This window comes from Chinchilla lanigera, unplaced genomic scaffold (genome assembly GCF_000276665.1).
Source record: "Chinchilla lanigera isolate Chin_1 unplaced genomic scaffold, ChiLan1.0 scaffold00056, whole genome shotgun sequence".
Lineage (NCBI taxonomy): Eukaryota > Metazoa > Chordata > Mammalia > Rodentia > Chinchillidae > Chinchilla > Chinchilla lanigera.
This window is the reverse complement of record NW_004955457.1, coordinates 7459258-7476439: the sequence shown is the minus strand read 5'-3', so window position 1 is coordinate 7476439 and position 17182 is coordinate 7459258. Positions and strand designations below refer to the sequence as shown.

The 17182-nt window shown below is 35.2% G+C and overlaps 1 protein-coding gene across 7 annotated transcripts in view; it reads left to right on the top strand.

Moving 5' to 3' along the window:
- The window catches only part of Creb1 (cAMP responsive element binding protein 1), a 66228-nt gene that overhangs the window by 14191 nt on the left and 34855 nt on the right, over positions 1 to 17182 (top strand). For 4 of the 7 annotated variants that reach the window (XR_001236401.1, XM_013520691.1, XM_013520690.1 and 1 more), the window contains exons 2-4: positions 5700 to 5821; positions 11177 to 11323; positions 12060 to 12101. Coding sequence is in view for 6 of the 7 variants with exons in the window: in XM_013520691.1 (XP_013376145.1) it covers positions 5708 to 5821; positions 11177 to 11323; positions 12060 to 12101 (303 nt within the window). In the remaining variant the exon portion in view is untranslated. The remainder of the gene's footprint in view (positions 1 to 5699; positions 5822 to 11176; positions 11324 to 12059; positions 12102 to 17182) is intronic. The other 3 variants (XM_013520692.1, XM_005396982.2, XM_013520693.1) reach the window with 2 other exon arrangements.

The following is a 17182-nucleotide window of genomic DNA, read 5'->3' as shown; positions in this document are numbered from 1 at the left end:
AAAACAATACTTATTTTTAAATGTATACATCAGGAAAGAATCTTTTGTAAACATTTTAATACTAAATTTATTGAGCTGGGTGTGGTGGTGCACACCTATAATCCTAGTCCTTGGGAAGCTGAGGCAGAAGGTTCCCTGCAGGTTCAGCCTTTTTATATAGAAAAACCCTATCTCAAAAAACAAAAAATACTAAATTTATTGAGACATGAGATGAATACATATTACCTTGGTTTTTACAGTTACAAGAAGTGCTCAAAGTGCTGACCATAAGCTTCCAGGGATATATTAGTATGGCAAACTGCTGAATTGTGTATGCATTTTTTTTGGTGTACTCTGCGTATTTAAAAATTTTTAAAGACTGCATTTAAACATTGCTCCCTTATCAGCAAGGTTCAGTGGTCAGTCTTTAGAATATTGAGAATCCCTCCAACATCTTCCCCAGCTTTACTTTTCTACACACTTGGCACCATTTGACTTGTCATGTGTTCCATGTTTACCCTCCCTGCCCTCTATGACTAGAGTAGAAACTCAAGGTAAAGTTTTCTAAAAATGTATTATGTTCATTTTAATAATTTAAACAATACCTGACATACACAGTAGCTATTTAGATAAGATACATTAATATAAATATAATGTCTATAATATAAATAGATAAATTTTAAGGTTTTATTTTAGGAAAGTAGATTATTCAGTTGTGGCATATTCTAGGATATATTGCTGTGTAGAATAGATGGGAAATCCATTGTACTGTAAAAATCCCTAGCCAATAAATTTAAGAGACATCATTTTCATACTCTTTTGCCTGTTGCGTTAGAGTGACCATTCTGTATTATCATTGGGCTTTTTGCATTGCTGCCTGCATAAAGTCTGATACCAGTCACTGACTTGCACATTTCTCTAAAGGCCTATAGTTGAAGCTTTTGCTCATACCATTGTTCTTATCAAATACATTACTCTTTTCCAAATTCATTAATAACTTTTCATTCTTAACATTGCTTTGGAATTCTACCATTCTCTTTCAAATGTCATGGAAGCACTCAATTTGACATTACACTGGAGTGTTTACCTAAAAGCATTATTAAGGTTTTTTTTATGTCTGGTATTACTCTACTGTGGAAAGGATACAAGTGTAATATATCCCTTTACTATTAGGAAAGTTTGTCAGATAAATTTCTTAAAGCTTTCTAAACTGGAAAAGAAAACTGCTTTATTCTCTTTGAAAACTGAGAAAAGGAATGACTTACTGATTCTGGTACCCATGACCAGAGCAAAGTATAACAGGCAAAAACCTGTTTTATCATGTGAGAGGGACCCTTCATTGACTTCTGAACTTGAGGCAGTTTTTTGTTTGAGGTACTGTTAAAAGTCTACCACATTCTCATATAAAGAACAATATGTGCGTGTCCAAAATCAGATGGCCTATTTTACTAAATGTGCCTTTACACTGTAAATCTGCATTATTTATTGCTACTTTTCCATGGCCTGTGTAATGGTGTGTGTGTGTGTCTGTGTGTGTGTATCCTTTTGTGATCTCAGTTCCTAGGGTGAGAGGAGTTAAAATTGGAAAAGACCTTTAATCCATCCCTCTTGTTTTTGCAGGTGACAAAACTGAAAACATTTTAAATTTGTCCATCATCCACTTTGTCAGTATGCCAGTTGGTGATAAACCCAGCTTCCCACCAAAGATTAGGCTCCTTTCTCAGTTGCCTCCACCAGCATTCTTTATTTCTCAAGATGAGGTGAATAACATTACAGACTTACACCATTTTTTACTTTCCATATTGAGGTAGAATTCTAAAGACCATTATAGCAAAATGGTATGTATCTGTGAACTGGTTTTAGAATTTTTTTTTCTTTTCTAAGGCGTGAGACTTGGAAATTTGTAAAAAGTTCACAGTATCTAGAGAATTAGTCTTACATTAATTTTTAAAAATAATGAAAATTTCAAATCTTAACCATCAGTCAACAAGAAATTTAGAATTGGAAGAAAACTGTCAAGCTAATATTATAAGTGATTTTTAAGATTCATTGTTTCTAATCTTTTATTGTTGTTTTGTTTGGTTTTGTTTTTGGGAAAGGGTCTCACTATGTAGTTCGGGCTGGCCTTGAACTATGTAGCCGAGGCTGGCCTCAAATTCATGGTGATCCTCCCTCCTGCTTCAGCCTCCTGAGAGCTGGGATTACAGGTATGCACCACCATGCCTGGCTTCCGTTTCTAATCTTCCAGGCCCAATATTCATGCAGCATTCTAAGTTCCTATGTACATGATATATTTTTTTTAATTGCATTATTCAGGTTTATTCCAACATTTCCAGAATGTTTGCATTTGTTTAGTGAATAAGGGATCTTTAGAAACCCATGTATTGGCTCTACTAGCTAGTCCTGTGTCTGGATACAGCCCTCCTAGCTAGACTGATAACTATAAGTTTAATGAGAAAACTCAAGTTTTACACATCTCCTCATACCTGAGGGTGTAAACTAAAAGCCCAAAAAAGCTTTCAAAGCTCTACATTAATACACGCACTTAAGTGTGAGTTTAGTCCAATTGAATAGCTTTGAGATGAGAACCAAGAGTGTGTGTTAGTTGAGTCCAAGAGTTTATCTGAAACAGTAGTTCTTCCTTGAATAATTCTCACCAGCACTTTGAGAAGGAACTGAATTTCCAGTAGAGACTATATTTGTACAATTGCTCAAGTGGTTTATAGCTACTCTAAGAGTTATAAAAATTAAAGCTGTTCCCTACCATGAAAAAGGATTGATAGGCCCCCTGAATGAAATGATAAATCACCAGTAGTTTAATTGAGGGCTCCTATCCATTGGAAATGGAAATACCACACCTTTTTTTCTTTTTCTTTTTGCTGTACTGTGGATTGAACACAGGTTCTTCTCACTCAGCTACATTCTAGCCCTTTTTTATTTTGAGACAGTGTCTTCCTGAGTTACTAAACTGCCCAGGAGGAGCTCAAACCTGCAATCCTCCAGCCTCATTCTCTTAGAAGTACTGGGATTACAGGCATGTGCTACTGTTTCTGGATACCACATACTTTGAAAAGAGTGATTGTGATCCAGTTAGGGAGGGCCTGAGGATGAAAATCCCATTCCTGTTTTGAGTGTGTCTTTGCAACCTTACTTACTTATATTAGCTTGTGATAGTGTTCCTTTATTACAAATCTTGTCTTTTTCTGGATAAAACATTGTAAAGAAGTCGTGTGTCCTAAATTTTTAAAAAAGTCAATAGTCTCAGTGTGTTGTGAATAGAAACAAGAAATGTGATCAGTCTATGCCTTCCTTAGATTGCTTTTAATCACATGATAGAGTAAAACTACACATGGATGAGAACATAACGTACAGAATGTACCTTGGAATAGTCTTCATGGTTGAGTGTATTCCATCTACAAAGGAGGCAGTGGGATGATAAAGGTGTATTTTAATTCTGGTTAAAATTTTCTCTGGAAAAATATTTGTTTAATGTCCATTCTTGTTTTAGTACTGTCTCTGAATGAATTCTTTTTACTGTTACTGAAAATACATATTTTACTTTCACTTGCCATCACCAAAAGCATATATAACTTTCTTCTGTTACATTTGATATTTTCCTTGAATTTTTAGTTTAAAAGAGCACATACTGTAAGAATACCTGATATAAGTGAATTATCACAAATGATAACCAGATTTATTTGATAAGTTTTAAAGTTCTTTTTAACTATTTGGAAATGTAGGGTTAAATTTAAACAAAAATAGTAATTTAATGAAAAGTTTCTGGAATTTGAAAAAATTTGTCAGTGGGTATCTCAACATCATAATTGAAGTATAGCTTTAGGTCATGGTTTTAAAATGTTGTATATGCTGGTATTGAGGGTTTTTTGTTGTCTTTGTTTTGTTTTTAATTGTACAAGTAATCCTGAATCCATGTTCACAGGAAGGGGAAAAAGGCCTTCAACCACTATTGAAATGCTTAAAACATGTAAAGAATACGAGTTGAAAGTAATCTTACAAAATTCCTGCTCTTCAGAACTGCCACTCGCAGTTTAGTGCACACATACCTTACAATCATTTGTTTCAGTTCTTTGATTTTTTTAAAAAATATAAATGGGTTTTTGTTTTACAGTGTGTCATACACTTTTCTTTCCTTTGTAATGCTGTGATTTCTTTTAATGGTCTTCCTAATGATGTATGCTTGTTTCCAGTTTTTTAACATGATAAAACTCTACAGTAAATACCTTTGAACTTTATCATTGTGAACTAGTCAATAATGAGGCTTTCTTACTGACTAGTAGTTTTTTTGTATTTTGGGTATTACTATGATTATTTTTCCCTATGTACTGATCCTGGAGGCTTTATGGGTGTTGTAAATAATGAGGTAGGGCTGGGGATTTAGCTCAGTGGCACAGCGCCTGCCTGGCAAGTGCAAGGTCATGAGTTCGATTCCTGGTTACAGGTAAATAATGAGGTAGTCAAGTCTGTATGACATCTTTGTTTGATGGATTCTAATATTTCAAATGATACTCACTTCCCACAGATGTTTTCATTTCCCTTTTTAACTGTCACTTGTAAAAATTTGTTTTTATAGAATCCTATGAATGCGATACTAAGATGTATATAATACATAAGAATCAGTTAATAACTTTGATTATCAATTTCTGTTATAAAATAAACGTAATATATTATGGAAAAGTGTTGGGATTTTGTGTTATTTGTGGAATGACTATAGGTAATCCCTCATAACAAATTTATTTTGTAGGTAGTACACTAGCCCCTGCATAACAGTGGCACCCTAGAAATATCCCCTTCTTTCTTGAATCTTTCAGAGAGGATTGCTTCCCCAGATAGAAATTTCTCTAACCTTCATGTAACTAGAAATTGCTGCCATGTAGTGTCAGATGACCCAGCAGATGGACTATGCTCTTAACAAGACAAGAACCAAAAAGTAACAAAGATCAATCTTGAAGGGGCTGCGGATTTAGCTCAGCGGCACAGCGCCAGGCCTGGCAAGCGCGAGGTCGTGAGTTTGATTTCCGGTACCGGAAGAAAACAAACAAACAAAAAAGAAAAACAATCTTGACTTTTTTACAGTTAAACATTTTAAAAGTATTTGATTTGTCTGTAGTGTAATGTAGCACACTGTTGCATGGAATGAGGAGAGTGACACCATAACTTTTTCAGTATTTGGGGGCTCTGTGGTCATTTATTTCACCTTTCTGTGTTGATTTCCTGCAACTTGGGCTCTTAGAACTTCGGTTGATTTTGTCCTACTCATTGGTAATCTCTTGTAGAATTAGCTTATGAGTTTTCTGCTGCTTTCCTCTCATAGGAGCAAAAGAACCTTTATTAGAGGCATACCATGAAACCGGTATTTCATAGATACAGGTCATTAGCTTTCTTCTGCTTTGTTAAGGAGAGATTTGTGGGAGAGAGGGATCGTTTCTTGTTTCCTAGATGGAGTAATAATTCCATTCAGAAGAAACAACCAGGAGAAAGGAAAGATTTTTTTCTTTTTTGAAGGGACAAGAGCTTTTACAGCTTAGCAAATTTGGACAAGTTTGCTAATAATTCAGCTGTATTATATTTTAACAAGATATCTAACTGCATTTGATAACCTGAGCACCACATATACTTACTTCTATCTTGAAATTTGCCTTTAACGTCACAAAAAGTACAAAGCACTGTAGTGCTTGTAACACTCTTCCATATTATTGTAGGTAACTAAATGACCATGGAATCTGGAGCAGAGAACCAGCAGAGTGGAGATGCAGCTGTAACAGAAGCTGAAAATCAACAAATGACAGTTCAAGCCCAGCCACAGATTGCCACATTAGCCCAGGTATAAAATACATGGAGAGATTGCAAGCTGTGTCTCTTCCAAGAGGAATGTTTCCAAAAGAACTTAGTTTTTATTCCAGAGATATACATAGTGAGCAGAGATATTCTTAGAATATCACAATGGCTACTTAGTATTAGCCTGTGTTTAGAAATGATAGTGTTGGGGCTGGGGATTTAGCTCAGCGGCACAGCGCCTGCCTGGCAAGCGCGAGGTCGTGAGTTTGATTCCTGGTACCTGAAAAAAAAAAAAACAAAAACAAAAGAAATGATAGTGTTAATTCTGTAACATAATAGTAAAATGTATCATTAAACACTAATACAGTATATTTGTAGTGACACGATCCAGAAATAATTACATTTTTAGCTGATATATAAATTAATTGGATCTCAAAGGAAGAAAGCCTTGGTTCTAACAGCTGCTTTTTTTCTGTATGTAACACAATGGAAATCAGATAATACAAAAGCTAAAATTTATATAGGATTAAACTTTTAAAAATAGGATAAACAAGTCATGCAAGTAAATTTTAAGGATGATAGTTTTTGTTTCCTATATATTTTAAATATAATTCCTGATTCATTTTGTCTTTGTTTTAAAAATTCTGTGATGAAGAGTATATTCACTTATATTTACTTTTTGTTCTCATGTATTTTTCCTAAAATATTTTATTAACAACTCTTTACATGGTGAGAAAGATGGTTAATGTAAAACCAAATAAGAGAATAAACCTGCTAGGTAAAAGTGTGACAATGCCTGTTTAAGAAGAAGGTTCCAAGGAGAAAGTAATTCTGGCAGAAGCTCTGGTATGTCTTAACTTCAGTTTTCCTCAAGAATTTAAAAGCTCCTACAGAAACCACTAAGCAACAGTGAGTCTTGGAAAATAGCAAGCTCATCATAGTTAGTGTGGGTGGAGGTGTTTAACTGAGCGAAAATGCAGGCCAGATGCTGGACTCCAGCAGCAGTTTGGTCAGGAGGAATGGCTGTTCTGCGTTCTCTCCTAGAATTACCAAGGCTCACCTCCAGCACTCAGGAGTAATACATAGCTGATTACTTAAAGTGGATACTCAGATGAGGCAGGGGCTTGATCAGTAGAAGGATAGGAGTAAGCAAGCACAGCTGACTCTGGCCTCATCCAAGTATCCTGTCTGGGAAAAATGCCAGCAGACATGATGATGACAGTCCTCAATATAACTGTCCCTTTGGTCACACTGTATTCTGCCTGATAGTCCTGATTTGCTGCATAGTATCATCCTAGGCATTCTCACTCTACTTGTTTTTGTGGAGTTCTTCGTACTGATGTAGTAGAGCATGTATTTAATGGTGCCTTGAGAAAAAAAAAAGGATAAAGAATTCTTGGTTAAGATTTTTTTTCTTTTTTTGGATTTTGAAAGCATTGATCTTTAGTTAGCTTAGTCTAGCACTGTTGAGAAAGGTAATTCTTATTTTGTATCTCTGGTATCTTATAAAATTTCTTTGGTCACAGTACTTCAAAATTCATTATCATAAATTGGATCAATTTTTAACCCTTGTATTCAGAGGTTCTTTTTATAATAGAAGTGCATGTCTTTACTTGGAGGACCTTTATTTAAATTACTTGGTTGATGGTTTTTTCCTGTGTTCTTATTTCTCTGCAGGATCCTGTGGTCTAGACATTATATCCACAGGACAGTTTTTCTCATTTTCTCTTCTGTGTTCTATCTTTCTGCTCTGCTTTCTGGGAGATTTCATCAACACATTCCAACCCATCTATTGAACTTCTTATTTTTATTTTCTCTTATCTCTGAGAATATTTTTTGTTATTTCAAATTCATTTCTCCATATAGCAATTAGGTTTTTCTCCATATAGCTCCTCACTGCCATTTGTTTTGCTTTCCATTTTTCACTTTAGAGGCTTTCCCCATATGTTTGATACTTTGTGATTGACTTCCCAGGGTTAAAAGTAGAGGGGGAACAAGAAAGTAGAGGTGTAGCTTAGTGATCGAGCACATGCTTAGCTATGTGACACCTAGGTTCGATCCCTAGCACCACATACAGGTAAGTAAAAGGGGACTAAAAAGCGTTCCTCAAAACTTTGTGGGTGTGTCTGGGGCTAATAGCTGTGAGATGTAAGCTCCACTGTAGATGGTTGTAGTTGTCCTAGTAACAGTATTTTTCAGTCTTGGTACTGAAGTCTCAGGTTCCACAGAAACTTCACTAATCCCCTGGTTATAGGGAAAAGTGCTGAGAGCCAAGTGAGAAAAGAATGCTAGGGTTTAGTAGCTGCCTTAAGCAATACCTGGTGTTAGGCATCAAGAAATCCTTCATCTAGAGAGTAAATACCCATGTTTCAGTCAAAATGTGGTAGGTTTATTTGTTCTTCCATGGAGAGTTAGGAAGAGGATCTCTAATTGTTTTTCACAAAATAGTCAACCAGCCTTCCTTACCCGCTTCTTTTTTCACTCTACCTTGTATGGTGCTATATCCCAGCCTCTTGATTTTTGTGCTGTAGATCAAACTGTCACTTCATGAGCTGGCCATCTGAAATCTTCCCATTTTATTGCTGCACTCCAGCCTCTTAAACTCTTTATTACTATACCTCTTTTCCCCATTCTAATATTTGTGTGAGTATGACTATAAAAAGTTAAGTTAATGAAGTATAATTGGGGATTCAGGGGAGAAAATTATATGCACATGTTCAAATGACTGTTATCGGACAGCCATCACGGAAGAGTTACAAGTGGAGTAACATGATTAAATTTGTGTTTTAGGAAAGCTAGTATCTGTTTCCACTTATATATATTCAGTACTTTTTGGGGGAAATGTGTTTGGTTTTAAGGTAAGAGGATGAACATTGTAGATTTCTTGTCGTAAGCAAGTTTCTAAGTAATAAGGTTTATAAAGGAAACTATTAATAGTATGGAAAATACTGTGTATTGTAAAACAACATATTTACAAACAAAGAATGTATTGTAAAACTGAATGTTCTCATGTGCCTTAAAAAACAATTGAGGAGATCTACAGCAAAAAAAAAACTAATGATAAGCTTTTGAGTAGAAAGAATGTGAGGCATTTTTACTTTGTACTTTATGCATCTGTTTTATGAACTTAAAATGAGAGGAGCTGTTATGAAAAATGATCAGGGTAGAGGAGGGATTGAGTTAGCTTGTTAAATTTATCCTAGAGGACTCAGGAAAGAACAGTAACAGTTGCTTCAAATATCAACAAGATCTTTTTTATGGAATTAAGACACGATAATGCTCTAAATAGTCTTAAGGTTTGCTGCTCAAACTTTAGTGAAGAAGAAAGTATCGTTGGGTCCCTTTTAGACTGATTTTGCAAACAGTGCGACTCTAATATGGGTAATGCATATGTGACATTTTTAGAACCAGGTAAAACTTTTAAGAAAAACTTACAGTGGTCGAAAGAAGGTAGTAAGGATAGCTTTCCCTCCTTTCTAAAGAAGCTCTGTGTTTTAACCAGTGTGCAAAAGCCTGTCTGTGATAGCAGTCTTTTCCCAAAGCTTCAGAATCAAATGTTTGTCTGCTAAACACCTCTGCAAATTTAAATGTCAGCTCAATTCCATTTTCCATCACAGTCCCAACCACACAAGACTTTGTCCTTACATTTTCTGTTTCATTTGCTGATACTCACTTACCAGTTCTCTCATGTAAACCATATGTCACCTTTTATTCCTCTTACCTCGTTCAGCCAATCATTCATAAAGCCATGTTTGGTCTGGCTCCAGATTTCTATAAAGTCACTTGATTCCCATCCCGATCACTACTGATGCCTTGTTTCTGGCCTCCATTATCTCACCTTAACTACTGTATAGGCTTCCTATTTGCTCTCTCCACCTCTAGTGTTTTTCTACCCCTGTGATTTGTATCTTTTCTGCTGCCACTGAAGTGATTGATCTAAGTATACCTCACTGTAACATTCAGGAGTTCAAAGATCCTTCAGTGTCTTCCCCATACTCTACAGGATAAAATCCATGTTCCTCCCTGTGACACACACACGTGGGTGATCATGACTGGCTTGATTACCTCTGTCATGGTCTCTCCTACTCCATGCTAACTCCTGTGCTCCAGTAGGTCTGAACTCGGTCCGTCCTTCTCTGTCGTGTAGACAATACTGCCTCTTCTGCCTGAAGTTTTGTGCCTTCCCATCTCCAAATCACAGTAGCATCATGTCTAACTGGTATTCTCTGTTTCGAACTCACATTCTTACCTAGTAGCGTTGCCTCTTAGGTTAGGTTGAGTAGCTTTGCTGAACACAGTATGTCCATTTTTTTCTTAGCAAAACTCATTACTCACTGAATTGCATTTACTAGAATGTCTTCTCCATTCTTTCACACACACACACACCAGTAATTTCTTCGAGGTCGGAACTTGCACCTGTCTCATTTTTGTAGTTTCAGTTAAAGCATTATTTCTGGCACGTAAGTCCTAATAGTTTTTTACCAAGTGAGCCAATAAAGTTCCTACTCTGAATATGATGGAACATGAAAATAATAAATACTGTTGATAGACATGTGCAACTGAAGGGTCTTTTTAACTCAGATACTGACTCATTAAAATTGCCACCTTTGTTCCCCAGGAGAAAATTGGTTTCTTTTATATTCTTTCAACCTTGTTCCTTTATTCAGAATCAAAACACATTCTTAAAACATCAACTATGAGTTTAGTGATTTTCAAGGGTAGGAGGAAATTGAATTTTTCATTTATAATACCTGTTAATACTTTCTAATTAATTAAAAAGTTACCCTTGTAATTAGTTTAAAAGAGAAAACTAGTTGCTTATTATTAAGGTGTGTATTTGTTAAAGACTTAGCGTAGGTCAGTTTTGCCCAAGTTTGAGAACAATTAAGATTTTAGAACATGGCTTATTTAATATATTTTGAAGGCTTTTATGTTTCTTCAAGGCTTTCACGTTTCTTCAAGGTTAGCACATTTGTTGACCTTGGGTAAATTAATCTCTTTAAGCAGTTGTTATTTTTGTCTTAGATCCCATTCCTTAGCCTTTGGTTTCTTCAGAGCAAAACAAGAAATCAGTTATGAAAGCAGACAGGAAAATGTAAAAGCACCTTACCTATAGAATGGTATTTAGTGTTCAGAAAAAGTCTGTGTTGCATATTTTGATACTACATTAAAGTAACTTTTTATTGGTTATTTGGGAGTGATTGAAAATAGGGAGGGGGACCTGTAGAGATTTTATTTTTAAGAATATTAGAATTTAATCATTGGTTGCTTTCACTTCAGTGAAATACTAATGTAGCAGAAAGGTTATGTTTTTGCTTCTAAAAAGTTACTTTATATTGAACTTGAGTAATTCCAAGGAGGTAGCTGTAATGGTAATTTTTTTCCATGTTCAACATCTTAGGTATCTATGCCAGCAGCTCATGCAACATCATCTGCTCCCACCGTAACTTTAGTACAGCTGCCCAATGGGCAGACAGTTCAAGTCCATGGAGTTATCCAGGCGGCCCAGCCATCAGTTATTCAGTCTCCACAAGTTCAGACAGTTCAGGTATGTGTATAAAAACTTATGCATGTCCTTCTGTAACTATTGTTTATAGCCATTTCTGTCTCCTTTCATTAGTAACAAAACTAAGGACACATCTAATTCATAGTTTTATGTCGTAGTAAAGCAATACGTTGCATCTGTATAGTCATCTTACGTATGGGAACATACGCAAGAACAGACATGAAGAAAATGACTTTTTCTTAAGCTGCAGAAAAATAAGAATTGATTAGCGAAAATAGTTAATTACATGGGATAGAGTAAAAATGTTTGGGAGAGACTATGTAAAGCTGATGAGCCTCAGTTAAGGAAAATTAGAATGCATAGATAACTTTGTAATATTATTCTAAACCTGCATTTAGGTGAGGAAAAAGCCCTGATAAAAAAAATTAATAACCTTACCTTAGGCATTGCTTGGATTTAGAGATCACATAAAATATTTGTAGTACTGATTTTGTTCAAGGCTTTTGGTTAGAGTATACAACTTGGAAATAACAGTGTATTCAGAGGGTACATTAATCATACCACACATTGATCATATTCTTTGGAGAGTTTGTTTCTTTGGTTTGGATCCAAAGGGAATAAAGGCACTCTGAACCTCTGAAGGTGACTATTTAATTATAGGGAACCAAGAGCAGTGGAGATCTTTGCAATTGAACTTATTGAAGGAAAAAAAAAGACTGAACGTTCATTCAAGTAGGCTATAACCCCAGCCTCCCATTTCATATTTTTTGCTTCACAGTCTTCCTGTAAGGACTTAAAAAGACTTTTCTTCAGAACACAGGTGAGTCCCAGGTCCTAGATTTGAAAAGAACTATTATTAGAAAGGAAGATGAGAAATTCTTTATGTCTTTGTCCCTCTCTTTAAGTGTGGAATTTCAAGGTTTAAGTAAAATCCTTAGACTAGATCTTCTACTTCTAGGCCAAACTTGTTACCTACTCAACCCTTAATATATTGTTTAATCCCTCTTTATAGCATTTCTGCCCCTCCACAGAGTAGTGTAGCATTACTTGAACACATGGAAAGAAAAGAAGCTCTGTCTCCTGAGGTCATCACTTACAGTTAGGGATGATTTCTAAACTATTCTTCATGGTTTTGAGCCAGAATTTATTTTTGTAAGAATTTCACATGGTATTGCCAGTTCTGTCCTCAGAAACTAGATTAGCAAATATGATTCCTTATCTGTCAGACTGCTTCCTTTTCTCCTACTGCTATACCGTATTTATAAGAAAATTTTAGACTCAACAAACTCACATTTTTCTTCAGCCTTTTTCTATATTGTGTGTCTTTGATTTCACTTCACCATCCTGGTTGTTTTCTTCTAAGTGAAAGCTTTTATATATGATATACGGAACTGATTGGTATTTGCAGAGGGAAGATGTATTCCCTTTGTCTTGGAAGTGTTTATTAAAGACACACTAGATTTTTTTTTGCCATGTTATATTGAGTCACTGATCTGCTATTATCTCCTACTTGGTTCTATCTTATGCTTTTGGTTTACTTTAACTTGTACATGTGGTTAGTGGCAATGTTTTTGTGTGAAGTCATCAAATTGTATGAATTTCCATAAAATGCTTAGAATGGATTCTGTTAACATGTAAGATATAGTGTTACAAAATAAAGAGCTAAGTATTTGCTATTTCGGTGAAATCACAATGATAAATTGTTCTTTGCCTTAGTTTTTCTTTCATTGAATACTACCTTACTATTCTCCACACGGCATCCCATTACTAGTCCCCACCTATATCCTCTTGATCAAAGTGGAAGGAACTTGACCCACTCACTAGTCATGAGATCTAGATTCCAGACTCACTTTGGATATTACTAGGTCAAATAACCTGGACATGTCAGCCTTTCTTTTTTTTTTTTCCACGTACAAAAGATCTCTCTAAACCAAGACAGAAATTACTAAAATGAACAGCCACAACATTTGTAAAGACAGTAGTTTTTACATATGTGATATTGTTGATTGTATCCTTAATTGTAATCTCTATTTTGGGACAGTGTAATTTGAACCTGGGAATTATATGGCCTTTTTTTAATAGAAGTATGTATTTCATCTTTTCAAGAGTATATTTGGCATTAAGGTGAGCTATGCTTATAATTTAAAATGTGTGTATTTGCTAAGGAAAAGTCAGATCTCAAAGCCAAAAGTCTACAAGTTGAGACACAAGTGTACTTTTCTTTAAAGGACCTCAACTATGGAAAATCTGTTAGACTTTAATAGTCACTTGGGCTGACTAGCAGTGATTAATACTTCTAACTAGTAAATAGTTTACATCAGAAAAGATAATCACACGGAGAGGAACTCTCTCAGACGTCTAGATGGGAGAATATGAGTATTAGTATGACATAAGTTTCCAAAATGTGCAAGTAAATTTTCTTGATGGGAGAGTAAGATACTGGGATTCTATTCACGTATTTTAATCTAAGAATACTACAAACTGAGCTGTACTGATAAATTTCATATACAGCTTGATTTTTGGTACACTAACTCTATTCTTAGTTAAATAGATAAGTCACATCTCACAGATTATGTGAGATTCCTCACCGAAATAATGAGAGTTAATACAGTGTATAGGCTTGACATTGGCATCGTTGCTTTCATTAGTTTTGGCCACATTTCGGTGTAGTGCAGTTTAAATGTGCCAGGCACAGAGGATTTATAAATTATGTTACTTCGTTACGTGTTTCTTTAACAAATGTTTATTGATCACATGCTATGTGCCAGTCATTGTTCTAGGTGCTATCACAGACAGGAGCGAACAAAATACATCTCTATTTTCATGAAGATCACATTTGAGTGAAGAGAGACAGACTATGAAATAAATATGTCAGGTGAGGATAAGTGCTGGAGAGGTCAATAAAACAGGGAAAAGGGATATAGAAAGATGATACGGGAAGGAAGTTCTATTTTGTGAAAGGTGGTGGGGGAACACTGAGCAGAGACCAGAAGATAGTAAAGGTGACTGAAACCGGGCTGATAATAAAAGCAAATTCAAAGATTTGGAAATGAGAATATGGTTGGGATTTCAAGAAATAGCAAGTTCTTACTAGAGTAAAGGAGGACAGTGATTGGAGATGAAGCTTTTGTTACAGTTTTTTTAATACTTTGTAATGTGGGGTCACCACTAAAAATTTGTACAACATAGAGGTTTTATGCTTATTATATTAAGATAGTATTTAAGAATTGTCTAACTTAAGATGGATAGTATTCTTTTTTAAGAGCAGGAAATTTTTATTGGGGGAAAGAAAGGTATAGTTAATGGGGGAGAGAAAGCTTTTGTCTAAGAGAGACGGGTCCCAAGGGGGGTTGCCCGTTATTTTTTTGTTTCTTTTAAAGACAGTGGTTCCAAAGTTTCTGATCTTCATAATAATAATAAACAAGGATTTAACAGGATATTTTATATGACAGATATATTTGAAAAAAGAAATCCAATTGATATCTTTTCTAGGGGGAAGAGATATTAGCTGCTTTTTGAAAGAAACTTGTGCAGTGGAGAGCGTTTTGAAAATAGGAATTGAGAAGTTGTCCATATTCTTTCCACTGCAAGCAATGTATGTTGTCTCTAAAGACTCAAGTCTGTATACTATTAAAACCTTAGAAATAATATGTCCTAACCTGTTAAGAAGCCTTGTAGAGTTTTAGTAGACACTGAACTTACTTGTTAAAAATAGAAATTGTGCCGGGTGTGGTGGTGCATGCCTGTAATCCCAGTACTCAGGAGGCTGAGGCAGGAGGATCATTGTGAGTTCGAGGCAGCCTAGGCTACAAAGTGAGCTCAGTGCTAGCCTGAACTGCCTAGTGAGACCCTGTCTCAAAAAGCCCCCCAAATATATATATATAAAATTGTAGCTAGGGTTGGTGGCACCTCCTTGTAATCTCAGCTGCTCTGGAGACTAACAGAGAAGGGTTGCAGGATTGAGGCTAGCCTTGACTACTTAGTGGGACACTGTCTTAGAAGTGAATTTTTAAAAAAAGCAGCTGACATATACTTTAGTGGTAGATACCTTGTCCTATTTTATAATCACAATTTAAATACAATACATTCACTTTTGAGATCTGTATATTCGGAGTTGTGAGTTACCTGTTTCAAAACTAGCAGATATTAAGTCACATTTCCAAAAACCTAAGCTTAGATTTTTTTCTAAATCAGTGTTATGTTAATGACCTTTTAGTAGGGTATATTTAATCACATCATTTCACTATAGTGAAAATTAAATGGTTTATTTTTAAGAAAACTAAAATTTTAATATTTACACTTGTTTAAGAACTTATCTTTTTAAAGAGAATAAAAAAAACAAAATAACAACAACATAGACAAAAGAACAAAGGAAAAACAAAAATGATACAGGGTTTCAAAACAGAATGATAGGAACTAACAGTGGTTGTTATATTACATATTGTTATCTTCAGTGAAGCGGCTCCAATTACCACATGTAAGAATGTAAGATTGACCAAACCATTAAAGAGAATTAAAAATAATTTTAAAACATTAGAAACGCTACAGAGCCTCCGTAGACAAGATGGTGGGAATTCACCAATGGTTGTTATATTGCATATTGTTGTCTTCAAATTAAGGTGTTCAGATTATCAGATATAAGCATGCAAAATTGGTCAAAAAAAAATTAAGCATTAACTGTTCCTTTCAATAAACCATTAGACATCAGTAAAGAACTCTTATTGTATAATTTGAACTCTTATTAAGAGTTAAATAACTTGTTAAAAATATGAAATTGTGCCGGGTATGGTGGTACACGCCTGTAATCCCAGCACTCGGGAGGCTGAGGCACAAAGATCACTGTGAGTTCGAGGCAGCCTAGGCTACAAAGTGTGCTCAGTGCTAGCCTGAACTGCATAGTGAGACCCTGTCATTTAAGGTAAGTTATTTAACTCTTATTAAGAACTCTTACTAAAAATTTGCAAGTAAGAAATACATGGCTTGGCCAGTGTGGTGGTAATCACAGCACTCTAAGGGGCTGATGAGGCAGGAGGATCAAAAGTTCAAGCCTCGTTTGAACAATTTAGAGAGACCTTGCCTCAAAATAAAAAAGATTGGGAATGTAGCTCAGTACAGAGACCCTGGATTCATTCCCTAGGACTACAAATGGGGTGAATGTGTAAAAGTTTTCTTCTTTGTTACGGGAGATATACAGATCAAAAGAGTTTGAAGATCAAGGGTTTAAGATCAAGGGTTCAGGATCTCTTAAGTGTATTGATCCAGTGAATTTAAATTTAAAAAAAAAAACAAAAATGAAACCAGGGATAGTACCTAAGTTTTCAGTGGATTATGTATAATTCTCCCCACAAAATCTAATGTTTTATCATTGCTTTATTTTGAAATTTAAAAGAAGGAGTTTTCAGCCAGGCATGATGGCCCACACTTGTAATCCCAGCACTAAGGAGGCTGAGGCAGGAGGATTACTGTAAGTTTGAGGCCAGCCTGGGCTACAGAGTTGAGTTCAAGGCCAGCCTGAACTGCATAGTGAAATCCTTTCTGAAAAAGAAAAAAAAAAAGTAAATTAAGAAATAAAAGCAAAGAGTTTTCCCCATCATATAAACAGGAGATACGGTTTGTAAACAAACCAAAGTTCAAAAATGCAGGTTTAAAACTTTCTTACAAGTAGTGGTTTAGCTTTTTGAAAATTTCCGCAGTGTCACAGTGGCCAAAATTAAAGACCTACTTGTGGAATTCAGGAAGAAGTTAATAAGAGAATGGGAGGGATTCTATTTAGAGTGTGATAATTTGTCGTATTTATAATTGGGATATAATGTTTTCACATGGTTGTTTTTAATCTGCTAAATATATTGAACTATAATTATTATTTTTTTTAAACTTCTATTACTTTATTAATAACACCTT